Source organism: Taudactylus pleione, unplaced genomic scaffold, assembly GCF_031769625.1.
Source record: "Taudactylus pleione unplaced genomic scaffold, aTauple2 ptg000086l, whole genome shotgun sequence".
NCBI classification, from domain to species: Eukaryota; Metazoa; Chordata; class Amphibia; order Anura; family Myobatrachidae; genus Taudactylus; species Taudactylus pleione.
The window spans coordinates 14,487,448-14,515,091 of NW_028284488.1; the positions used below are offsets into that span (position 1 = coordinate 14,487,448).

A 27,644-nucleotide genomic window follows, 5' to 3' on the forward strand; every position below is an offset into this window, starting at 1 on the left:
TCCATCCAAGGTTTTCCCTTTCTGTAATTCTAAAATTTCCGTGATATTCAGCGGAAATGGCACCAACCCTACATTATGCTGTCCCTGTGGCACATGTAACACACCCAGCAATCAGTTTGATTTAACACCTTGCCTACCATGCTATGATAATCCTCTAAAGGATACCCACCCCAGTACGGGTTATATTTAGGCTGGCACCGCTGGATACAATTCTCATCAACTAGGGACCCACAAAGCTCACAAATACAGGAATCTTCAGATGAAAAACCTCCACACCGTCCCCGAGTATCCGGAATAACAACTCTCTTAACAATAACAGTACTAAGATTGGTCAGACACTCCCCTGATTGGCATTGCACGCCTTCTGACTCCACTCCATCAGCGCTGCCATCAGCTCCCATCTCCTCTATCGGTCCTCCATCACAGAAACTGGGTATCCCCAAACAGATCATCACGACAAAAGCTCTGGAAAAAAGAACTAGGATGACCACAGCAGACCAGTCCATTGCTGGGAGCACTGATCTACACATTTCTTTAGCTCAGGTATCTCACCGTTACCTTTTTAATCCTTCCGGCACAAGCTCGCAATTGACAGGTCCACGTTATCGGCCTCGTCTCCGCCTTGTATCTCCACCGGTTGGTTAACCTCCCTATAGTGAGTGGAATAGACCCACGTATCATCCCCGGCCACCCTTTGAGGATGTGGTAGTTTGTCAACAATCGTCAGATACGGACCTTTCCACCAATCAGTCAAACGACCTGAGCTAAAAAAATTCGGATCATAACAAATTCCCCAGGTTTGACATCATGACAGTTTGCATTAGACATGTTAGTTAATAACACTTTCAATTTCTGTTATTCTAATTCATCTTTGTATCTCAAAGGGGGGACAGATAAAAGAAATGACAGTCTGGAACGATCTTGGTTTTATTACCCATCACCTTACACATGTTCTGGGAAACGTCACCTGTAAAATGAGTCCCCCTATCACTTTGAATAATTCTAGGGATATAGTATCTGCATACAGGTTCCTGCAATTAAATCTTGTTATTAATAGCTACTGCTCTAAATAATGCCTGGGCCCCTGGGTTGGATAATATTCCGAGTATTTGACCGTAGCCTGGCATGGCTGCTGTTTATCCTTAGCAACCTTGTGTCCTATGTGTGAGAGATAAAGCACAACAGTTTAATATCATTTAAACATGACCTAAATACAACAATAAATTGTCCACATTTTACATTAGAACAGATCCATTGGCAGGTTGAAAAGATTGTAAACAGTCATATAAGGCCTGGGAGAAGATAGTGGGGTTGCCTATGAACCCATGGGAAACCCGTGTTCATGTGTGGTGTTCTTCACATTGCAGTACTTACTTATGTGTCCCACTTGGAGACAGTTAAAACATCTTTTTGAACGGGGTGGATGAAAGGATTGTTGTGGGAGTTGAGCAAGAGGGAAAGATGGTGGGTATGGGTAGGAATATGGAGGATAAGGGTATGATGGGAGGTATGAAATTTGAGGGTAGCATGGGACCTGTGGTTGTGTATGATATGTGGGGTAAGGATGTGTTTGCTGCGGTGTGGGATTGGTGAGTACGTGTAACTGTTCAGGTGCAAGTGTGTGTATAGTGCAGGTGTGTCTACTGGCTGTGATGTTACAGTCATTCCTTCCAGAGCTTGGATACTGACAGCCATTAGTTTGTCGCTCTGGGTCTCTCTCCTCTTTGAGATGTTTTTATCATGTTCTATGGCAGATTCTATGAGGGTAGCTATTGTGACTCCCCTCCAGCCAGGCTGTGAGGTCTGAACCCGAGTAATATTATCTTGGTTTACTTGGTCTGTTAAGGGAACGTCACCATCCAATACACAATCCGTGACAAATTTTGTCACGTCGGTATTGCGTGGTAGACAGGCCCTTAACACCACACGCCAATCTTTATTAGTTGGCTCATGAGAACTACCCAAATTAATCAAAAATCTCTGACATTTGGCTAGTTCCTTTTTGGGATCGGGGAAATCATTTATGATGGAATTTAGTTCTGCTCTTGTCCAAGGACAATGCATTACCACTTCCCTCGTGGGCACTACACCGTTCGCATCTGCATTTCCATTCGGAACAGTTATTGTCCAAATGGGATGCAGACCGGTAGTGCTGCTACCTTTGACCTTGTTACCTGGCTGGGGGTTTAATCTGTTGCTGCTACGTATGGTATTAATAACTTCCTCTACGGGTGCAGAGGGTGTTAGCACTTCCCTTACTGTTACTGATGGAGATGACGGGACCACTCGTGATTGTTGTGATGCAGCATCTATCATCTGTACAGCATGGGAAATGGCAGACATTACAATAGGCTCATCATCCACATCATGAACATTTTCTTTATAGTTGCTTAAGAGAGGGTACAAATTGCTTGTTACATTTTTATGGGTATTCTTGATAACTGTACTTGCACCTCCATCCACATAAGGTGGGGGTGGTGCACGTGAGTTGCTGGCAATACCTTCCACAACGCTACCTTGCTGTACGTGCGCGCCATTTTGCGGCTCGCTCGCATTGCAATTCAGCGTCGCGGATGTATTCTCTGGCAATGCGCTCGCAACGCTAGTTTGCGTTGCTTGCGCATTTTTAAGCCACGCATCCCCTTCATGCTGCCACAACTTTAAACATTCATAATATTTGACCTTTTTCTCTCGAGAGCGCATCAGACTGATGTGATCCCGGACATTATCTAATACATCTTTATCAAAACTACCAATTCTGGGAAACGGTCTAACACTCTTCATCGTCATTTTAAACCATACATCACAATACCTTATTGCATAAGTACAGTAATTAGTATGCATAATACGATGGGCCGATCCAAACGGCACTTCCATTAGTAGCACATCATTGTCTAACATCTCTATTGTTTGCATGGCCCCCATTCTGAGACAACTCCTATGTTTCTCAATAAAGATTTAAACTGGTGAAAGACAGTCAAGATACTTTCACTTACCTGTGGACGATTTAACAGCAGCGCCCACACACCTGTAAAGATTTTAAGAAGGCTACTCCACCCACCCGGATAAGATTTAAGAAGGCAACTTCCACACCTATGGAAGTTTAAGTCGGCTACTTCCACGCACCTCTCTACAACAAAGACAACATGTACACTTGCTACTGTGTATAGAACGGTAAGCTGCTTACCGAGCGGCTAGCACTTAGCCCTTAAAGGTCATACGGTACCTCTAACTTTAGGGAACAAGTTACCCCTACCAACAAATACTCACTGTTACACACTTTTTTTCCTGCGCAGAAAAATACACGTTAACCCAGATATTGACAATTGAAAAGAATGTAAACCTCAACGGCTTTGTTTAAATATGCAGCAGCACGACCGGAAGTACGTATACGCTATTGTGCGACCAGTCGCATATACAATAATGCGACTACCACACAACCGTATGACAACCTTTAGCTGCATACACAAAAGTGCGTCTTTACTGTGCGCAAAACTGCGACTGTGCCGCGTGTTCAATACTGCGGCACCCCTTTAAATGTTAGGTTCTATCAACAAAGGAAAACAAACTCTTCCCTCTCTTGTCCCTGGATTCTAGTCAGCGTCCCTGGCTCACACGAAAACGGGTAGCGATCTCTCAGCACCGAGCGGTTGCAGGTAAACCCTGCATGTGGCCACTCCACCCTTTGGTGAGAAATCGATAACCGTAAGTGCCGTGTGAGTGGGTAAGTGACTTCACTATGAGCCCCCAACTAAGGATTCTGCCTTTGAACTTCTATATACCCTTGCCTATACCTTCTAATATCCTGCCTATAAACCTCTAAGGATGACGCTAATTTGCGTACGCAGTCATACAGTAAATAAAGACTCCAGACCTAGAACCTGTGGTTCCAAAGCACAAAGTATTATTCAAGTAAAAGTACAGCAGTTGCATGCTATGATCCTCATATAATCTTAGCGCAAAGAGATTATACAGACCCAAGTACATACATACGCAGTATATACAGACGCAGCGCTCTCTGGTCCAGATGTTAGGCATCAGCAAGAAACCCCTCGTCAATCAGCATTCAGCACGAAGACTAGGAACCCAGGGTCAGAGCACATATATTTATACCCCCCAGAAATAAACAACACAATAGAGAAGTTTGTTGCTAATACCATTGGTCCTAAAGAAGAGGGCATATGTTACAAGGCATTTAAAAGGTTGGTTCAAATAGACACGATCCAGCCTCTAACAACTGGTGGTCTCTGGTTTCCCGCCCCATGCAAATCCTAACAGTTGTTCATATAATGTACATTTTGTTGCTTGAAGTCTCTGCGGTCCATAAGTTGAGAATGCAAGTTGCGATCTCTCCATCGATATTACCGGAATACTGTTGAGTACGCATCAGTACAATACCAAACATGGCTTACTTATCACGTATAAAACCTTAGTTACGAAATAATCTTTATTTCCTAACAATTATAGTAAATGTGCATACTTGAATCTTACACCTTAAAGCTTATGGAACCTTGTAAGTGAATATGTAATGCGTGAGTATGTGGGGTTTGATGTAAAGACGCTAGTTAACTTGGGGCAGGTGCGTGTGCATGAAGCTAATATTCAGCGTTTTCATATAGGGTCATATGCATTCGCTAATATGCGACTAGTTAACAGCGCAATTGTGCATATTAATGTGTGTATGAGAATACCTAGCAGTGTGGAATGCTGAGCATTATAGTTCCATGACTTGCTCATGCCCCAGCAGCCCCCACCCTTTTCAGGCTCCAAAACACTGGTCTTTGGGCCTGATTCAGAGCCACTCGTAAGCGGCAGCTCGTTCGCTCCGAGCGATGTTTGGCCAACTGCGCATGCGTACGGATCGTAATACGCATGCGCGAACCAGTCAGTGCGGTCAAAATTCATGTGCTCGCAAAATAGCGAATGCCTGCTAATTTGAGTGACAGAATGAGGCGTATGTGGGTGGTAACAGGGGAAGGTGCTAGAAAACGGGGAGTGGAGATCTGAACGCAGGCGTGCTTAAAGGTCAAAACGGGCGTTTTATGGGTGTGCATGATTAAAACAGCAGCGTCATTGACCACGTCACTGGGTTATTTTATAGCCAGAACTGCTCGCAAAATTGTGGTAGCAAAAACCGACAACAAGAATAGCGAGCAGTTCATACCCTGTTCGATGTACTCGATTAATCTAATAAATAGCGGACATGACGTAGGATGCGAGCGGCCAGGGGGCGTAGTTTCCCAAAAAATGACCGCAAGTTTTGTACGCTCGTTCAGACCTAGAGGCGTGAACAGACCGCAAACAGCAAACGGTTCATTTGAATAGCCACCCCTATTTTCAGGACGAGCGAGCGCTAATTGCGTCCGGGGCTGAATGAGGGCCCTTGTTCTCCCAGGGCCTGTGTGGATGCAAATTAGCACAGCTACAAGACCCAAACCTCAGATAACACTCTTGGCTTTGAAGGTATTTTATTGTAGGAAGCCTGCTAATGTAAGGTGCTACAAACGACCCTCTTGCTGTATTCGAGCAGGGCCACCAGGAGTGAGAGCAGACGTTATGTTCATGAAGCTTGTCTTCACAGGCTAGTTGTCACGTGGCCATTTGCTCTGTTTAGCTAATGCAATCCAATTTTGACATACTGTACAGCCATTTCTGAAATATATGCTTTAGGGGAATTATAATAATACACACACTTTATCCAGAGCACCCAAACTATGTAAAGTCATGAAATGGGCTTTTGATGAATCGCCGTAACTTATGGCGATGGTCACAGATGCAATTGCATGATGCTAATAGTAATATCGCCACATGTACTAAAGTGTGAGTTTACCTAAAATGGCTCTTAGGCGGCCATTTGCAAAATGGCGTCTTGCGATCTCATTTCCAAGATGGCGTCTTGCGGCCAGTCGCAAAATGGCGTCGCTGTGATCCAATTTTAAACTGATCTTGTCTCAGTCAATAATCCAGCTTCGACAGTGGCTATCCGCATCAGCGCCCGGCATCCCTTCGATCGGGATGCCGGGCACCGTTCTCCCGGTGTCGGTAAAATGACAGCCGTCTGGATTTAGACGCCTGTCATTTAACCCTCGCCGGGATAAAGCAGTCGGGAAGCTGGCTGTCAGGCTTACGTTCGCTGGCTTCCCAACTGCATACCCCCGCAGAGGCAGGGGCGTATCTATAATGAGTGCAGGGTGTGTGGGGAACATGGGCCCCTGGGTCGCCCAGCACCGCACACCCTGCACCCATAATATTACTTACTCCGGAGTCACACGTCAGCGCGGGGGTCCGGCGCTGTAAAATGACTGTAAAATGGCCACGGTGGCCATTTTCCCGTCGTTTGCGCATGCGCAGTACAGGGAAAATGTACTCCGGCGCTGGCCGCGCACAGCTCAGTGCGCTTTCGGCCGCCGGGCGGAGAGGAGGGGGCCGTGTCATCCTCCTCTCTAGAAACGCCCCTGCGCAGAGGAAAGCCATCTTGGTGCACCCAAGTGAAGCCACAGTGAGTGCAGCTGCTGGAGGCTCCTACTGAGGCTGTGCAACAAGTTGAAACTTCCTATCTCTACAATGGTGGATTCGTGAGGTAATAGTTTAAAAACTGTAACTTTCTCAATTACCTAAACCCCAAAAGCACCTACCTCAGTATCTAGTACCCCTTTCAGACATAACGAGAATCCCGGGAATTTGGCCTGCCTCAGCCAAATTCCTGGGTTGCCGCGTATTTCTGAAAGGTACCCGACCTTTCAATCGACCAGGGAATTTCCCAGGACTTAAGTCCCGGGAAATTACCCTGCTTATGTCTGAATGGTGCTACCTGGAAATTTCTCTCCTGGGCTGCACCAAGCAGCTTTTACATTGGCAGCGCAGAGCGTCCTATAGGATGCTCAATGCTGCTGCTCTTTACATTGAGTTGGTAGCGCAGAGCATCCTATAGGACGCTCAGCGCTGCGCTGCTGCTCACCATCCCCCCGCGCCAGTGGCTGTGGCACTGACAACCGAGTCAGCGACCATGGCCGGGTCCTCAGGCACAGATAACCGCAGGCGGACGACAGGACACTCGCCGGCGGGTCTCTGCCACAGCGGGCCGCCCACACTCCCGCTGGACCACCAGGGCAGATAGTAAATAATTTATTTTAATACCTATTTATTTATTTTTATAATGGCTGCATGATGATGACATCATCAGCAGCAGCCGGAGAGGGGATAGGCTAGGAAGGGCAGAGGAGAGGCAGGTAATATTAAAAACCCGGCTTATGTCTGAAAGGGGTCTACCTGGGAATTTCCCAGGTAGAAGCTATAGTGTGAAAGGGGGGTCTCAACCAATTATCTGGGAATTTGCACAGGAGAAATTTCCTGGGTCATATGTCTGAAAGGGGTATTAGATACTGGGAGAAATCCAGTAATTTGGCACACATAACACAAGGAATACAGGGGCAAGACTACGGGAGACAATGGAGGCACCTGCCACCAGGCTCCAGCACTGAAGGAGCACCTCCTCCATTGTCCACAATATCTTCATCCCACTTAGGGCTGTAACTATGTACCTGTAGTGTACAGTTACGGCCGCCCAATACATGGCACCCCTTCCCAGCACCTGAGAAACCACCATACACTAGTGGAGAGCTCTGTGTCAGACCATCAGCTGCCGCCTCCGTCTATCTATAGCCTGTCCCTACTCATTGGTGGTTCTTTTGTCAGTGTGACACGTCCGGCACCTCACTCACCCACAACGCTCTGTCTCATTCCTCCATGGCATGCCTATATTCTGTGTGCAACTGCGGGTGTATCTGCTTTGCGAAATGCTACTTTACAGTGTCAGTGGTTGTTACAGGGGGAAGGGGGCACCAAATTATAACTTGCGTCTGGGATGAATTTACGCCACTGAAGCAATATATATGCTGCATTGGTCAATTTGAAGCTTATTTTACAGATATAAGAAAGGGTGGAAATCAACATTGTGTAGCAGTGTATCATGTGAACTCCATAACATACATATGTATATACATGTATATTGCTTTACATAACATGTATGACATTGTCAACAGCAAATCATGCACTGTCTCCTATGGAAAATAAACACACTGAAAAGTTTGAGAAGAAAACTTTATATTTTAACATAAGACACTAAAGTAACCAGTATGAAGACATCGTACAGTACATTTTACATAACTGCACTGCAATGCAATGTTATATATATATATATATATATATATATATATATATATATATATATATATATAGCGCTATACTACTTACAAGGTCCACACGCTTTAGTTTGGACAGCTGACTGCTCTGATCTCTTGTTCTTCTGTGCAGACTGATTACTCAGACGGAGACAGTGGGAGGAGCTGCAGACCCAAGGGGGGAGGGAAATGGAAAGCACTAGCAGCCCAGCCCCAGACATTAGGGGGAGAGGGGGTTTTCTTATACTTTGCACCATGTGAAATGCCGTAACTGTACATAGAAAAGGTAAACTAATGTAATCTACACGTTTCCTCATAGCACTAAGAATGACATACAATACATGTGTAAAAAGCATAGGTAATTTAAACTGATTAGATTTACCAAAGTGGATATTAACTCCCATGTACCTGAATGGGTAATAGGAAAAGTGCAATGTAAGAGGCGAGCAGTCTCGTAGTAAGGATCTCATGTAATGCTGTTCAGCTGTATGTGTACCATCGGAATATTTACACAGAGGAGCCAGAAGACAGGACAGTGGGGGGTAAGAACGCTTGGAAGCGAAGTACGGAGCATGAATGGGAGGAGGAGGTGAGAAGTGAAGGAGAGGGTCACATCCTCCTATTATTCTGTCTCTCAGCCTTTGTGTGCATGGAGCTGTAATGTCGGGAATACTCTGCAACTCTGCTTGGAAGTAGCAGACGGCGCGATGGTTCCTGCAAACAGCAACGGTCGGAGGATCCTCCAACAAGCGGTCGCCAATATGACTGATCTGGTGAAAGCCGTCCCGCAGGGCTGCGATATTGGGGCGCTCACAGATCATTTCGGGGTTCTCATCCAGGCGGTGCTAGCCGCGGCAGCGTTCAGCTGTCTCATGTGTAAGTACAAAGTATTTCTACCTGTAAGTGTACACATGCCATGCTCCACATTATTCTATTCATGTTATACATACATTATGTACTAATTCAGTTATAACATGTGCAACTTTCCCTGGCCTCCGCTAACAGCTGGCTGCACATAGAGATCGCATCACATACTGTTTCCCTGGATGTCCCTGATCAGGGCCGGCAACATAAATAATGGGGCCCGGTACACACATTTTTGGGGGCCCCTTAACACCGTTTCTCTGCAGCTAGCCCCGAGCCAGCCCCCTGTCAGTGCCCCTCCGGCGTTTTTTTAGTTTATTTCAATGCTGCATGTGACGTCAGCCAGCACCGCATAAGCAGTGCCATCAAACAGAGGAGCCTCGGCATGACGTGAGATAGATCCCTAGGATTTCTGTCACCCGGGACAAGGCACTAATTTGGCAGCGTCCTGGTTAGTTTGTTGTGCGGTCCGCACTGGGAGCATTCAGGTGCATATGGAATGGAGAAGAATACTCCCAGAGTGACGAGAAACGGTGGTGTCATGTTGACACGCTCCCATTTTTCAGTGGCCACACCCACTTTTTCAGTGCGTGCGCACATGGGGGGTGGATTCCATTTTTCATCTTGCCCTGGGCTCCAAATACCCTAGTTACGCCATTGGTCCAGACACTGTAAAAGACAGCTGTTATTGTGAGAGCTGTCCTTTGCTAAAACAGAGCCAAAACTATATTTGTCACCCGGGGCAAGACAGTAATTTGGTGCCCCCCCTGGTAATTCCCCCATAGTAATGCCACTTGCAGCAGTGCACCTATAGTAATTCCCCCGTAGTAGTGCCCATATGGTAATGCCCCTGTAGTGCCGCTTACATAAAAAAAAAAAAAAACCTTAAACCCCGCTCCTGCGTCTGCCACCGTCCGATCCACCCGGCGCTCCTCGAAACCATGGGAAAGATGTCATGACGTCTCTCCCATAGTGCCAGGGCCGGGAGGAGAGCCAGAATCTGGAGTTCAGGAGAGAACTACAGCCTCCGGCTACCGTGGCACTGCAGGGAAGGAGCTGGGCGTCCGTTCTTAATAAAATCTCAGCAGGCATCCGGCTTGGAGCCTCCCTGCGGCGCCAGGCTGAAGGACACTGGCGGCGGGTGCTGTGGCGCACCCATTGCACGTGCACCTACAGCCCCCCCTAGTTGCGGCCTTGGCCTTAATCATCATGCATATGGCGTTGCTAAATGGCAGTATGCATGCAATCATAGCTTTCAAAACGCGATGCTTGATGCATCCTGCCCATAATCAAAGGTGACATAATATCTCCACCCGTGGATCTTTTAAAATATGTCGGTGAGCAATGAATACACCTGTGCACCTGCCTGGTGACCTGGAAAACATGAACTGCTTGGGGTCCTGAGGACCAAGTTTGAGAATCACTGGGTTAAATAAAGGTAATTCTAATTTTCTGTATGTATCTTGAGTAAACATTAAGGATACTATTAATAAAATGTATACAGCTTTAACATTTTGTAGAACACAGGTTCTCAAATTCGATCCTCAGGACCCCAAACAGTGCATGAGACAGAACCACACCCAAGCATACTAATAAATGACACCAGGCAGATAAGCTGATAAAATTTGACTAAAGGCCCCCATACATCAGCAATTGATTGCAGCAATCATGCAATTTGCAATAGATTGTGTATAAAAATCTTTCCCTTTTTTAATCTATTGCAAATTGCACGATTGCTGTAATCAATTGCTGATGTATGGGGGCCTTTACATATGAGAACTTGGGGTGCAAGAGCAAGTGTGACCACACAAATTTGACTTAAACAATTGGCTTTGATCCACGGCACTGAAACATCTGCGGTGCCAGTGGCATGTGACCACACCATTTAAAGTAAAAAAATCATACAAAATCAGCACTCTATTCTATTCTAAACTGTACTTCATTTAAGTTCAGGGATGTTAGTTACAAAGTATTGCAATAATTTGTAAACCCTAATGTACGGGATCCCGGCAGTCAAAATCCCGAAAGGGTTAGGACACCGACACGTGTTAGCAGGTATCCTAACCCTCCCTCCCTGGTTCCTGTGCCTATCCCTAACCCTCCCCCCAACCCCTCCACTTACCTTCGGGATGCCGGTGCCGGGATTCTGACAGGTGAGTGGATTCTGGCGCTAAGCGCCGGCGTCCCCTGTGTGGGGATACTGAACGTATCCCGTATATATGTGTACTGTGCAAAAGTTTTAGGCAGTTGTGGAAAAATGCTCCAAAGTAAGAATGCTTCCAAAAATAAAAAGTGTTAATAGTTTGCATTTTGTTAATTGATAAAATTAAAGTTAATGAACAGAAGAGAAATCTAGCGTGGTTGTTACAAGCATCTTGTAGAACTAACCACAGATCTTAAGTGGATGTAGGCTTTCTCAAATCCTTCTGTGTTTTCATGCAAACCCAGACAGACTCGATGCTAATGTTTGCATTTGTTTGTAATGGTGGAGAAATGGTAGGCAGCAAGTGTTTTTCAGTAAATCAAAGTCTGTACAATATTTTGTAGTACGGGAAATTGTATTTAATGTCCTTATTTACTGTTTTTATACAAGTTTGCAAAATTTTGGCAAAAACCTTTTAACTCGCAACTGCAAGTTCAAAAGCACTTTACTGTAACTGCAACACCCCACCATAACTGTCCCACATCATTTGCCTCATGTTTTAACTTTTAATAGAAATTCACCTGACTATCTCGATTTAGAAAGGACAGTCCCTGGATCAGCAAATTCATACTGATTCTAGGACAGTTGGGAGATTCATCCCTCTAAAAGATGCCACTTCAATACCACACACTCTATTGGCAAGTGCCTGTGGCATTAGGAAGGAGGCCAGTGATTCAGAAGCACTGGACACCCTACCAGAGTGACATAGCAGACTTCAATGTGCTGTGATCCCATTGCCATCTTGTGTGTATGCATTATGTATCATTTTTCCAAAATCAAAACGTTGGGCAGTATGGATATGGTTAGATTCCTGCAGTCCATTGCATTACCAGCACTCCAGTTTTCCAGCAAATTTTTTGTATTTTGATCAAAATGTCCTAATCTCAAGGCCAGCACTACTGTTAGACAACTTTAGGCAGCTGCCTTGAGGCGCCAGCCACTGGAGGGTGCTGCAAACTGCCGATAAATGTAAGATACAGAACATTGTGTGCTGGCTCTGTGGTGATGGTCTAGCAGTGCTGGTCTAGCCAGCCACAGCTGTCAGTCACTGTGATAGCGTGCATCGGCAGTGTTGCAAACTGATCTACTCTCTCCCCACAGCATTTGCCCGGCTGCCTGTCGTCAGCGCTGATATGCGCTTGCTTTCAACTTTTGTGACGCCCTCTCCCTGGCCGCCTCTATTGTTCCCTTAACTCTATCTCTTACTCTGAGACGAGGAGCAAGGATGCCACCCGGGCTAAGAAGGGACTAGAGTCTGGTATCCACTACCCGATTAAACAAAGCGATTGAACAATAAAGACATTATCGTTTAATCGCTTGTTATTCGGGCACGAACCGGGCAGCTTAATGTAAAAAAATAACCAGCAATGTGCGCTCCCGCTGGTCATTTTTGACATCTATAATCGCCCGAACATGCTGGTCAGTCTGCCGATAAAGACAGATTGACCATGTTCGGGGATGACGGAGGGTGCCTACGCTGAACGACTGATCATACAGTAGTGGAACGTCCGTACGATTACGATGTCTTAAACGTACTGTCGTGTACCCATCTGCTAGTGGATGTGCGGCTTGAGTCTACATAGATAGTGAATTAGTAAGTGTACTTCTGTGCTGTTACTGTAGTATAAAAATTAGCAATGTCTGTTGTGTGGGGCACTGGTTAAATATATACCAGTAGTTGTAGCAGAGGTGTATGCTACAGTGCAGAACATAAATAATAATAATAATAAAAAAATCTATGTATGTATCTTTCAAAACTAACTGTGGCTGGCACTGGCAGTTTTAGCGTGTGTGTGTGTGTGTGTGTGTGTGTGTGTGTGTGTGTGTGTGTGTGTGTGTGTGTGTGTGTGTGTGTGTGTGTGTGTGTGTGTGTGTGTGTGTGTGTGTGTGTAGGTTTTCCTAGGGTGCCGAGAAACTTTGTACTGGCCCTGTATAATCGATAAATTAGCATGTCACTAATTTATACACATTTTAAAGAATCAGTTACTACTAAAACAAAACAGATGTTTTCATTATCTCTGATATTCAGTATAATTTATTTAACCAAATTAACATTGCTTGTTACTCTATTTGCCTAAAGGCTTAAATTGAAAAGCAGATAACATATGAACTTTATGCATACAGCAATTTCCTTTATCAGTAAAGCTACTTTGTAGTACACACCAGAAACTTCATTGTATTCCTGTTTCAAGTTGCCACAAGCTGGGATATATAATAAATCGTTTGGATTATTATCAGTTACATTGTAAAATGTAGTCAAAATATGAACATTAATAGGCTACAGTGTATCAGAAAGTAATGCAGCCAAGTGTCTGATGCATTGAAAAGTGTAATTTTCTCTAGTGTGCCTAATGTGGGCAGTAGTCTTGCTGTTCTGCTGTCTGGCCAAGTGACGCGATTGGCTCTCTTGTAATCTGCTTTTATTATATATACCATTAAAAGCGGTGTTAACAAACATCCTTTTGCTGAACTTTTGTGTCTAGTGACCGTATTTGAGGAGCCTGAAGAGAGGACTCCAGCAGTGGGTGCCAGGGATTCCCCGCCCGCGACTGGCCAGGACCCCAACAAGTACTAAGGGGCCCCAACATCTGAAAGAGGGGACACCACTTTCTAAAATAAGTGCCCTTAATTATTTATAGCCAGGTTTGGTAAGAACCCCAAGTGTGATCACCAGACATTAGCTTTTGTCTGGACACAAAGTTTGAATGAGTTTACCTACGTTATATGGTTTGGGAAATAGAGGGACTTAAAGTCCCTCTCTCCCACCATTTTCATAAATTTTTATTTTTTTAATTTTTAGTTTGTATTCATTGGCAGCATTCAGTTTTTGGCACCACCTGCAGTGGGTCCCCACTGGTTGTCTGGACTGTAGGAGACAAAATCGCTTATTTTTGGGGAGGAGCCACTTGCAGTGGAGGAGTGGACACATTATCCACATGGTGTTCCTGCTAGGCTTCTTTTGTGGGGCTCCACACCTTGCCACTTTTTTAAAGTCAAAATGCGCTGTGCCCCTTTTCCAGTACCCTGCTGGGATCGCCACGCTGACAACCTTTAGAGCCTTCTCCGCTTGCTACAGCTCTGAGCTCTTCAAGGCTGCAATGCTCCCCCGGCGAGTGAATAGATGCTGCACAGCATCTTTTCACCCTGCAGGAGAGCTTGGGGGCAGCCCAGCATCTCCATGAGTGCTGGGCACGCCTCCTATAGTAGTGAAAAGGGGGCTCGTCTAAAGGACACACCTATTTTCTAGTGATCATGCCTCATTTTCGAGCGTGTTTTTGCTGCACGCAGTATAGTGTCCGTGACTGATAGCTGCCCTGGCCACCCTAGAAGAAACACTTTCAGCACTGTGGGTGCCTATGTGATAACCAGCCCCACTCATCCACAGCAGCGAAGGGGTTATTTGGTTCACAAAATTTCAAATGTGTAAAAAAAGACTCTCGACGATTATTGTTCATGCGCATTCACGTTTGTAGTTCAGTCAGACTTGTCAACTTAACGATTTTCAGTAAGGGAATATGCAAAAATCGTTTGTAGTTAAAAAAAATCGTTCATTGCACTTTAAAATATCTGAAAGATAATCTGACAGAAAATCGTTCAGAAAATCGTAACAAAATCATTGTGTGTGTATGTGTATGCAGCTTTACTTTAGATGTGGGTTAGGTGTACTTTTTTGTTTTTCTGTATATAGCAACTGTTATGCAATCAAATAGTGAAAGTGAAATTATACATGTGATTTTAAAGTATGTTTGCATCCTAATACATGTAGCAAGTATGAAAATATAACAAAAAAAATAAAAAGTTATCCACAGTGTTTCTTTTAGTGCAGCCTGGAAAATTTTATAAAACGTGTAATTTAACTTTTTTTTTTTTTTCCTTTACTTTTGTAAATACGTGTTCCACAAGAATGAGTTTTTTTAACACTGTTACCCACTGGCGTTGTATTTGTTTTAAAATAATACAGAATCCAGATCAAACTCCTCACTCTCACATTTAGGGGTCTACTTACTAAGTAGGGTTAGGAGACAGAGTGAAAAGTGATAAGGTGCCAGCCAATCAGCTCCTAACTGCCATGTCACAGGCTGTGTTTGAAAAATGACAGGAGCTGATTGGCTGGTACCTTATCACTTTTCACTCTGTCTCCTAACCCTGCTTAGTAAATAGACCCTTTAGATACCTAAATTACTTCTAATTCCCACCCACAGACTAAACAGACTAAGCTCTAACATCAGGGGAGATGTATCAAGCCTTTTAGGAGTGGAAAAGCAGGGCCGTAACTAGAGTGGTGCAGCCGGTGCCACTGCACAGAGCGCAGGATGCCCTGAGGGGGAACCGGCCACCAACCGCAATTATTATTTGCTGGGTCATCCGCTGCTATGTATATCCGCAGCAGTGTGCACCAGGCTCCTTCCCAGTAGCTCCTGCCATCTGTCAATCTCCCTCAGCTCCGCCTACCCCAGCCGGCACCCATACTCTGTGCACACTCTGTAGGTCATGATGTCTCCTCTCTACACTCCCACAGTGGCACTGGCAAGAGTAAGGAGCAGTTGTATTTGGGTGCGCAGACATGCGACAGAGGCTCTTTCTCGCATAGGGCACCAGAATGTTTAGTTACAGCTCTGTGGAAAAGTTGCCCATAGCAACTATAGAGCTACCTATTATTTTATAGAATGTACTTGATAAATGCTAGCTGCTTGGTTGTTATGGGCAATTTATCCACTTCTCCACTCTTTGAGAGGCTTGATACATCTCCACCATCTCTCTGTCCTCATAACCCTTTTACACCGGAGCTAAAACCCGGGTTTTTGAAGGGTTAACCCGGGCAGCTCCCTGGTGTAAAAGGTGAGAGGGTTGGATCGCCGGGTCGAGTGACCCGGCAATCCAACCCAGGTAAATTGGGTTTAACACGGGCGTAGCCCGTGAAACCCTGCTGTGAGAACAGTGCACTCCGGGTCATGATGACCTGGAGTGCGCTGCTAGCCGGCCGATTGGTCCGGCTTCAGTGGCGCTTGGAGATGACATCATCTCCAAGCGACCACTTTCACTCTGGAAAAGCCGAGTCTATGCAGACCCGACTCCGGTGTGTGCAGCGCTGACTCGGGAATATCCCGAGTCGGCGCTGGCAAAATTCCGGGTCTGATCCGGATAGGAACTTTGGGCCTCATTCAGACCCACTCGCAAGCGGCTGTCCGCTCGCAAGTGGGTCGATGGTGTGCACTGCGCATGTGCACGATGGAGGGAGCTCCGTCGTGCGCATGCGCCAGACGCGACGAGCGAAGGACTTTCCTTCGCTCGTTGTGTCTGATCAAAGGGGGCGTGCTGTCGATGTTGATTGACAGCACGCCCCCTTTGGTGGGCGTGCCAGGGGCGTGCCTGCCAGAAGGAGGCGTTCCCAAGGGAACGCCTACCGTCAGAAGCCGGCCCCACCGACATCACTAGTGATGTCAGTGGGAGTGATTTTGGCTCTGATAGAGCCAAAATCACTCCAGGGCTTGTGGTCGAAAAACCCGACCACAGGCTTCTGTTCGCACTGGCGATGGTCGCGATGGTCAAGACCATCGCGACCATCATCCTGCACGCTCGTATGTGCTGTGGGTGGTGACCCACAGCTATACGAGCGTCCAGGAGGACGCTCCATTTTTATGGAGGACGACCCTCATTCAGAGCGAGCGCTCTGCTCAGAGCGTCCGGCTCTGAATGAGGGCCTTTGTTCCAACTGCGGGTCAGACCCGGAATTTAGGTGGCAAAAGGGGTATAACTCAGCACTCTGCTCCTCCTTCGACCATTATTTAATCTCCACCCTCGTCACTTGAATAAAATAAGATTTTAGGAGAGTCTACACTAACACATAAAAGAGAAACTACAACGAAAACCTTAGTGTTCCACCGCTACAGTTTCTTAAGCCATTCTCAGCTTGCAGACGTTGCTATTCTCCAGTATAATTAAATGTGTTGATGACTTGTGAGGAACACTACTTGCATAGATTACATTTATTTGGTGTCTTTCTGGACACCTGATCATTTTCACAGGCGACAGACGGTGCTTAATTAGATTATTTTTTCATGTTCTCTTTTGTGGATCTTGCTGGTTATGGTGGTGATATCATCACCAGTGTTTTCCTGCAGGAAGGTATTTGAGTCTTCTAAGAATCAGAGCAGCTCAATCCACAGTGCCCTTAGTCTTAACATAATTTAAAATTGTTTAGATGTCCTTAACGTCCTACTTTTTTTTTATTAAAGTATGTTTAAAATATGCTATTGTAGGTAAATATTGGGAATAAAAATACAAAATTACACAATAGCGTTCCCGATAGACTGCGGGCAGGGCGGAGCGCTGGGGGAGCAGACAGGGAGTGCGACCGGCTGGGGAGGGGGAATGTACTTGTGACACGTCTCCAATTTGTCACACTTGGGGGTATGCCCAGCACTTATGGAGGTGCTGGACTTTCCCCTAGCGCTTTCTTCATGGTGAATAGATACGCACGGCGCGGTGCCCCAATAAACATCCTAGCGGGAACGCTACACAAATTGTAAATATTTTCTTTAGGATGACCCAAACATAGATCTAATATCTAAAGCTGGGTACACATATACACTGAACAACCATCATCTGTCTCTGGCAGTGTGTACCCAGCTTTAAGTTACACATTTTGTATATCTATAATATGTAAGTCTTCAAATACTCCCATTGTTATTAAATCCCAGGACATGACCCAATATTTATTCTTGATCAGGTCATATCTCACAATCACTGGCAACCTGGGTGAGAATCTGGGTGCGACGCAGGTTAGGTGACTAATATCTGACTTCCAGCAGTGAAGATGCACAGTACTGTGGTGCGATTTCACCAAAATTGCTCTCATTAAAAGAGACTTTGATCATGTGACAATATAAAGTATCTCTTGGAAGACCTAGACTCTGCTGAGTGACGCCACAGTCAACAAATCAGTGTTAATGCTGCATTTAATATCCATACACTCTTCAATGTTTTTCTGATGTAAGAATAATAGGATTAATGTATATTATGGTATTGCTTTTATCTATTCTCTAGGAAAGGATTACTGAAATTGGAGTAAAAATGGTGCTTTGAATTGCGCCAGAGGTATAATTGTATAGGATAGATAGTTGCAGCCAGGAAAAAAGGACTTTTTACTTTCCATATGGAGCTCAGTTGAAAAGGGAGTGGTGGAATTCTGGTGCACTCAGGTCCTCTGCATGAGCCATTTCTGATGGGTTAGTGTTTTTCAACATTGAACACAAAAAGTATAGTGAAATGCACATTAGTGTGTACTGTGTGCAGTATATCATGTTCTTATATACAGTATGCAGTAATTGCACTCACCTTTTCATAATCAGTATTGCATCGCTGTCTGTCGATGGTTGTTTATGCAAGCCTGGTTTACCATTTGTTTTCTATTGCCATAGTGAATTTGATGATCGACCACTTTGACAATCGTCTCCTTAGTAAATCTACCCCATAGACCCATATTAAGAAAACATAAAAAAATTCTACTTGTAAATTTTTTTTTGTATTTTTATAAATCTGGCATATAATAGTTATTTGACTTAAATTGATTGGTAATTTACAAGAGTGTTATAAATACTGCATATATATTTTAATTTAATGTGTTTTCTAGAAATATATAAAGTAGCATTGTGTGCAGGTTCCTCTGGCAGTCACACTGTTAATGTGATTATTGTGCCACTGATGTAGGAGTTCTGGCTTAAGTCTGTTTGTGAAACTTCAAAGAGATAAGTGTGTCATCATTATTTTGAGCTCCCCAAGTATCACATGGTTTTATCCAAAATTGGATCATTTAGTGAACTATCCAGTTAAAATTTAGGCAGCTAAAACTGGTTTAATTGTTTTGGTGTATAATTTGATTATCTAGACCTAAATGTTTGAATATAACAACCAGTCTGTGAAATTTGATTTACAGACCTGATGACTTTTGTGTGATAACTACTCACTTCATAAAGCTTCACGTCCTCCACATCTTTTACAAAGAAAAATAGAAGAGCTAGACAATGAGCCCTAAGGAAGCTAGATATAATATAGTATTCAGTTATACCCCTTTTACACCGGAGCTAAAACCCGGGTTATTGCAGGGTTAACCCGGGAAGCTCCTTGTTGTAAAAGGGGTGAGGGTTGGATTGCTGGGTCGAGTGACCCGGCAATCCAACCCAGGTAAATAGCAGGGTTTAACACTGGAGTAACCCGTGAAACCCTGCTGTGTGTACGGCGCACTCCGGGCCTTGATGACCTGCAGTGCACCGCAAGCCGGCCGATTGGTCTGGCTTCACTTTCACGCCGGAAAAGCCGGGTCTATGCAGACCCGACTGCAGTGTGAGCGGCGCCGACTCGGGAATATCCCGAGTTGGCGCCGGCTAAATTCCGGGTTTGATCCGGATAGGAACCCTGTTCCAACTCCGGGTCAGACCAGGAATTTTGGTGGAAAAGGGGTATAACTAATGGTTATTTGTCAATATAGCTCCTGCAAGGCCACTGCTTTTAATTGCCATGCTTGTTAGGGAACGTGTAAACAGTAAATACAGCTCATATGTGTTTGGTGATATTTGTTCTTAGAAATTTAGGGCCTGTTTCAGAGCCGCTCGCTGTTTGCGAGTGCACGCTCTGAATCATGGCGGGGATTTATTTATTTTTTTCTCCTGCCCGCTCGCTTAGCTGTCGGTGCCCACCCACAGCTTGTGTGAGCAGGCTGGAGATGGTCAAGGTTATCACGACCATCGGGCTTGCAAGGAGACCCTGTGGTAGGGTCTCGGCTCCCGCAAGCCCGAGTGGACTTCCTGCTCTAATAGATCTAATAGAGCAGGAAGTCCACTACTGACATCACGAGTGCATTTGTGCAAAGCCTACAAACCGGGGCAAGCTGTCAATCAACATCGACAGCCGCCCCGTCTTGTAGCAAGCCCCGGAGCGACTGACCTTCAGTCGCTCGCTGGGGCTCGCACACGCCGGACGCGGCGCATGCACAGGGGCCAAACATCGACCCACTTGTGAGCGGGTCTGAATCATGCCCTTAGGCCCTATTTAGGTTCCCTATGTAAAATGTCCCTATGTAAAATTTAAAAAGACATTGGGCCTTAATCATTAAGGATCGCAACTGCTAAAGCGTATGCAGATGGGCGATTGTTGCGTACTGTGCGAGAGCCATCGCAGAGTGATTGACAGGCAGTGAGCGTTTGGGGGTGGTGACGGCGGGGTGGTCGGAGAAATGCAGGTGTCTGTCAGTTTGAACGCCGTTGCATGGGCGTGCAAAAATAGCCAGTGCAATTGCATACACAGCTTTAGTACTTGCTGCTCAGGGCTGCTGTAATTCTGCGTGACTGGCCAATGGTACTCAATGTTACCGATATTTATGGAGGTTTGCAAGGTATTACCTATGTGAGGCAGTGGGCGCCGCCTCTCTATGCTGGCAGTGCAATGGCATTGCGATAGCATTCATTTGCATATTTTCGCAGCAGACCTGCGTGCGATTACGTAGCTGCGATCATAATAGCATTCCTGAATCTGGCCCATTGTCTATACTATTTTGTTCAAAGAGGAGAACACCGCACCAGTGTATGAGCCTCTCCTTAAGATAACATCTAACTCAATGTCAATTTCCCCCCAAGGAGGTGCTACCATTGATATAGTACAAGTATTTAGCAACAACAAACTATACAGTTTGATGGTGCACTAGGTCACAACAAATTAAAATAGAAATTTTACTATCTTGTTTAAAAATGAAAATGATTTATAAAATCATAACACCAGTATGACCCTACATATATTGTATAATGTTCAAGCAAGTAGGGTGAGAAAATATTCTTAAAACGCGTGGCATGTTTATTACAACAATACACTGATAATGAATTATATTCACTGGGATAAATAGTCCTATTAAAAATAAATTTGTTCTCAAAAAGTCTCTGTATCCTTCTGTCACCAGTGACTTGCAACTAGTCTCAAGTATTAATAATATGTGTATGTTTTTTAATAACCTGGGATAACTTAGGGTCATATTCAATATGGGAGCGAAAAGTCCGTGCTGGACTGTTCGCTCCACATCGGCGTTTAGAGTGGGGATAAAGTATCGGGTGTGTGGCCGCTTATCCCCTTATTCAATTTAAAAGGAGCGAAAACGGGACCTGGCGAAACTTGGATCTACAAAAAAAAAAAAGGGGGCATTTTTGGGAAATGTGCCTGGGACCCCCTAAAGATGTCCAGACATGAGGAATCACTATGGGTACCCGCCATTTTTGGCTGCTGAATAAAGTTGGGGTTTGTAATAGCCGCGTATTTGTGGCTATGAAGCTACATATTTGTGGCTATGAAGAAGTGGTGAAGAATAGCACTTAGATTTTTTTTGGGGGAAAAATAACAATTCCTATCAAATTTTGGGTATATGAAAATGGGGGTAAGCATATTTATAAGTCCCTAAAGTGCATTTTGAAAATTCTTCAAAAATGCACCTGCCGCTACCACCCGCATTCTTTTAAACACCTGCCGCATACTTGGGAACCCCTTCTGAATTAATTTCGTTATTTAAAAACGTGTTCCCAATATTTTTTTTATTTTTTTTTTTAACCCGAAAATTAAATATTTTTGGGGTGTTCCTATTTTTTTTTTTTTTTTTTTGACACAGTTCATTTTTAGGGGCTATTCCCAGGGGTGCAGGCTATTTTTTTTTTTAAGCCTGCACCCCAAACTCCAATTCTGCACTTTTTTTCGCCATTTAAAACATGGTGAAAACTTATCCCCATTTTTTTACAAAGACTTTTCGCACAGGCGAAAAGTCTTTGAAATTGAATTCGGGATAATTAAAAAATGCGAAAATGACCGGAGATAATTCTCGACTTTTCGCAGGCAAATTGAATATGGCCCATATAGTGCTACAATCCCAGTTTATTAAACATGTGCTCCCTGCTATGCTTTGTGACACTGTGACCGTGAGGGAGGCCTAGGATGTAGAGCTGTGTTGTGAGAGATGTAGTTAACACTGACCTTACAGTCCTTGGCAGGGCTGCCAAGAGAAATCCTGGGCCCCGGTACTGCTATTTTCCGGGGCCCCCTCTGTAGGGGGTGTGGCCACAGCAGGTTGGTAGATTTTCGTGACGGCTTCAATCAAATAGACAGACCCGCTGGGTTATGTCATTTCAGAACTTTAGTTCTTTCGTCAGGACGAAACGTTGACATAACCCAGTGGGTCTATTTATTTGATTGAAGCCGTCATGAGTGCCACCTGCTTATCTCACTAAATCTAGCGCTCACGAAGTGAGAGGTAATCAGGAATAGACTGGATGCAAGTATCTGATTGACGGCAAGGGAGTGCCGGCCATCTCCACGTTACATATACTGTGTGCGTGTATGTATGTATGTATGTGTGTATATATATATGTATATGTGTGTGTGTATATATGTATGTATGTATGTATATATATATATATATATTTTTGAAACCGGGTAGTGCTGGACCTTGTAATATATATATATATATATATATATATATATATATATATGAGAGAGATATATATGAGAGAGATATATATGAGAGAGATATATATATATACAGATATACAGTCAGGTGCATAAATATTGGGACATTGCCAGAATTTTCAGATTTTGGCCTCTATTCACCACCACAATGGCTTTGAAATGAAACAAACAAGATGTGCTTTACCTGCAGACTTTCAAATTTAATTTGAGGGTAATTACATCCAAATCAGGTGAACGGTATAGGAATTACAACGGTTTCTATATGCGCCTCCCACTTTTTAAGGGGCCAAAAGTAATGGGACTATCAACTCAAAAGCTATTTCATGGACAGGTGTGGGCTATTCCCTCGTTATTTCATTATCAATTAAGCAGGTAAAAGGTCTGGAGTTTATTCTAGGTGTGACATTTGCATTTGAAATCAGTTGCTGTCGACTCTCAATATGAGATCCAAAAAGCTGTCACTATAAGTGAAGCAAGCCATCATTAGGCTGAAAAATCTAAGCAAACCCATCAGAGAGATAGTAAAAACATTAGGTGTGGCCAAATTAACTGTTTGGAACATTCTTAAAAAGAAAGAACGCATCGGAGAGCTCAGCAACACCAAAAGACCCGTAAGACCATGGAAAACAACTGTGTTGTATGACAGAAGAATTAGTTCCCTGGTGAAGAAAAGCCCCTTCACAACAGTTGGCCAAATCAAGAACACTCTCCAGGAGGTAGGTGCATATGTGTCAAAGTCAACAATCAAGAGAAGACTTCACAAGAATGAATATAGAGGGTTCACCACAAGATGTAAACCATTGGTGAGCTACAAAAATAGGAAGACCAGATTAGAGTTTGCCAAAAAACATCTAAAAAAAGCCATTACAGTTCTGGAACAACATCCTATGGACAGATGAGACAAAGATCAACTTGTACCAGAGTGATGGGAAGAGAAGAGTATGGAGAAGGAAAGGAATTGCTCATGATCCAAAACATACCACCTCGTCAGTGAAGCATGGCGGTGGTAGTGTCATGGCGTGGGCATGTATGGCTGCCAATGGAACTGGTTCCCTTGTATTTATTGATGATGTGACTGCAGACAAAAGCAGCAGAATGAATTCTGAAGTGTTTCGGGCAATACTATATGCTCCTATTCAGTCAAATGCTTCAGAACTCATTGGACGGTGCTTCACAGTGCAGATGGACAATGACCCGAAGCATACTGCAAAAGCAACCAAAGAGTTTTTTAAGGCTAAAAAGTGGAATGTTATGCAATGGCCAAGTCAATCCCCTGACCTGAATCCGATTGAGCATGCATTTCACTTGATGAAGACAAAACTGAAGGGAAAATGCCCCAAGAACAAGCAGGAACTGAAGACATTTGCAGTAGAGGCCTGGCAGAGCATCAACAGGGATGAAACCCAGCGTCTGGTGATGTCTATGCGTTCCAGACTTCAGGCTGTAATTGCCTGCAAAGGATTTGCAACAAAGTATTAAAAAGTGAAAGTTAGATTTAGGATTGTTTAGTTTGTCCCATTACTTTTGGCCCCTTAAAAAGTGGGAGGCACATATAGAAACCGTTGTAATTCCTACACCGTTCACCTGATTTGGATGTAATTACCCTCAAATTAGATCTGAAAGTCTGCAGTTAAAGCACATCTTGTTTGTTTAATTTCAAAGCCATTGTGGTGGTGACTAGAAGCCAAAATATGAAAATTCTGTCAATGTCCCAATATTTATGCACCTGACTGTGTGTGTGTATGTATGTGTATATATATGTATGTATATATATATATATATATATATATATATATATATATATATATATATATATATATATATATATATATATATGGGATGTGCAGGCTCGGATAGGTTCGAGTTTGCACGTGGAGTTCGGATTTTTCCCTCCAAAAAAACGGAACTCAGAACGAGGCAAAACGTCATCTTACATGGACGAACATCATCATTCCTGGACAAAAGACCAGGAATGATGATGTTCTTCCATGTAAGATGACGTTTTGCCTCGTTCTGAGTTCCGTTTTTTTGGAGGGAAAAATCCGAACTCCACGTGCAAACTCGAACCTATCCGAGCCTGCACATCCCATATATATATATATATATATATAATATATATATATATATATATAATATATAATCACAGTCAGGTGTTTCATTTCAAAGCCATTGTGGTGGTGAATAGAGGCCAAAATATGAAAACTCTGTCAATGTCCCAATATTTATGCACCTGACTGTGTGTATGTATGTATGTATGTGTGTGTGTATATATATATATATATATATATGTGTATATATGTATATAATCATAGATTTTACGGTATATATCTATATAGAGAGAGATATATAGATATGTCATGTCACTCACACAGGCAGGCTCGGCTCTTCCCTTGCTGTGCCACACTCCCTCATTCCACTACTGTACTGTTGTACAGTCCCTCCCAGTCCCCACCTGCCGCCCGGAGGCTGGAGCCTGCTACAGTGGTGCCGTGTAGAGCGAACCTCGCAAGATTATTACATCGTCATCTCGCGAGACCATTATTAGCTCCGTAGCGGCTCAGCTCCTGCAAGTGGGTTACACTGTCTGAAACAGTGAGTGTGTGGTCGGGACCCCAACCCCTGCCCTGCCGCGCCGCCCACCCCCCTTAGCTTCATCTGCCATCCGCAGCTCGTGGAGGATTATCGTAGTGTCTGAATAAAGAAAAAAAAAGTTTGAATTTAAAAACTGGATCCTGTCATGCCCGGGTAATCAGTACCTGTAATCCCCCCCCCCCCCCCCCCTCTCAGCGCCCCTGGTCCTTGGCCAAGTGTGTGGTTGAAGAGGAACATTTGTAGCAGGTGTAAGGGGAGTGAATCAAAAGTTTTAGAACACCCATTTTTAATTTTTATTAAAAATAAAGCAATTCATGTGATGAACCTGAAATGGTACAAAAGTAAGCAGTAAGTTGCTAGAGGGTAAAGCAAAGTTTTTAGGTTTCTAAAAACTGGAAAACATGACTTTCAGAGTTATAAAAATGGACTACTGAAGACTGGTAGAAGATCTTATGGACTGATGAATCAACATTTTGAATCTTTGGTTCATCATACAGATTTTTGTATGCCGTCCAGTAGGCAAAAGGTTGGTTCCTCATCGTGTGGGGTTTATTTACTAAGCAGAAGCTTAAGCGTGTTTAAGCCCAAAATTGCTCTTCTAAATTTCGGGCTTAAACATGCCGGGAAATCACGGCTTTTCTTACAAGTCATTGCTTAATAAATAAACTACCGTGACCAATACATGCCGAGATTCTGACAGCCCCCTCTAGGGGGGGGGGCAGGTCTGACAAGCAGGGGGTGTGGTGCGATAGAGGGGGTGTGTCCGGGGATACTACCCGGCAATGGGGGGTGGAGTGGGGTCGGGGCCACAAAATCACTGCGGGGTCATGATCTGATTCAGTGCGAAGAATTGCGTCCTCAGCCCCCCTGCTGCGGGAGTTTTGTCTGAGATTTGGGGGGGGGGGGCGGGCAGCGGCCGGCCGGGAGTTCTACCTATTTTTCCAGGGGGCAGGGAGCGCCACCCGATTTTCGGGAGGCTCCTGGCCAAATCGGGAAAGTAGGTAAGTATGCTGTGTCCCCAGCAGTCAAACATGGAGGAGGAAGTGTGATGGTCTGGGGCACCTTTTCTGGTTCCCCAGTCGGTGACTGGCACCCTGAATAAAAAGGGCTAGTGCAGCATTTTGCCAGGCCATGCAATACCCTCTGGTCTATGCTTCATTGTTCAAGTGGTCATCCTACAGCAAGATAATGATACAAAACATAACCTCCAATCTCTGTCAGAACTACCTTCCAGAAAAGGAACAAGACCATAGGCTTCAAATCATAGAATGGCCAGCCTAGTCTTCAGACTTAAACTCTATTAAGATGGTTTAGGATGAATGGAACAGAAGGGTGAAATAAAGCAACTAAAAGCAACACAATTGTGGGAATGACTGCAGCAGTGTTGGGAAGGACTTCCTGAACAATATTTGATTTCCAATGTAAAAAGAAATCCACAAGTGTGTTTGGCGGTTTTATCTGCAAAAGGGGGTACATTGATAAGTCAAAATTTAAAGATGTATATTATAGATATATTTCTATATATGTGTGTATACAGTAGAAACTACTGTGGTGCCAGTATGATTAATAGTGCTTTGAATGCCACCCCTGCAAGTCTTATTATAGTAGAGAGAGAGAGTGAGAGTGAGTGAGTGACAGATAGGAAAATGGCTGGCACTCGCTCACTGAGGGTTTAATGAATGGCTCGGGTGTCTTCCATGAAGGGTAGTAGGTACACAAACTGCTATGGACAGCAGCTCTCACAGGGCTTGTAGATATTGTACAAATAGGCTGTGGAGCTCAAGGCTCAGTCAGCGCTTCAACGTTTTCAGTTTATTTAAACTTTTGTCAGTACAAATCAATACAAAAAAAGAGTCTTACTTCATACAAGATAACACCCAGGTGCACTGAATGCTCCCACAGCGCGCTGCCATCGGACCAGGGGGAAATCACAGCTTTGTGACGTACTCCCAGCATGCCCGGCGGATGTTTGGCAACATTAAAAAAAAACCTTCGCCAAAAGAGAAATACACAATAATAGAAAGAGACACTAGAGGGCAGCAGGTACATACATTTTCTCTAAGCCTAGAGCCACTGTGTTGAATACAAATCACTCTAAAATAAATAAACTACAATACAAGGGAAAGAAAAACAGGAAACTATATAATATATACACATATACTGTACATATATTTAATCTAACAAAAAAGAAACTAAGTATATCTAAAAACTAATGATAGAAGGATCAGATAAACTAGAAACGCCAAGAGCTCAAAAATACATAAAAATAAACAAGGGGGGAAAAAAATAACTGACCAGCTATAAAAAGC

General features: G+C 44.1%; 1 protein-coding gene across 2 annotated transcripts in view; it reads left to right on the plus strand.

Annotated features, from left to right (window-relative positions):
• The first annotated feature begins 8,374 nt into the window (after positions 1 to 8,374).
• Positions 8,375 to 27,644, plus strand: part of LOC148529182 (store-operated calcium entry regulator STIMATE-like) — an 82,014-nt gene continuing 62,744 nt past the window's right edge. The window contains exons 1-2 of one of the 2 annotated variants that reach the window (XM_088468908.1): positions 8,375 to 8,466; positions 8,819 to 9,056. In XM_088468908.1, the coding sequence (XP_088325034.1) occupies positions 8,888 to 9,056 (169 nt within the window). In that variant the 5' untranslated portion in view covers positions 8,375 to 8,466; positions 8,819 to 8,887. The other variant, XM_088468907.1, reaches the window with a different exon arrangement.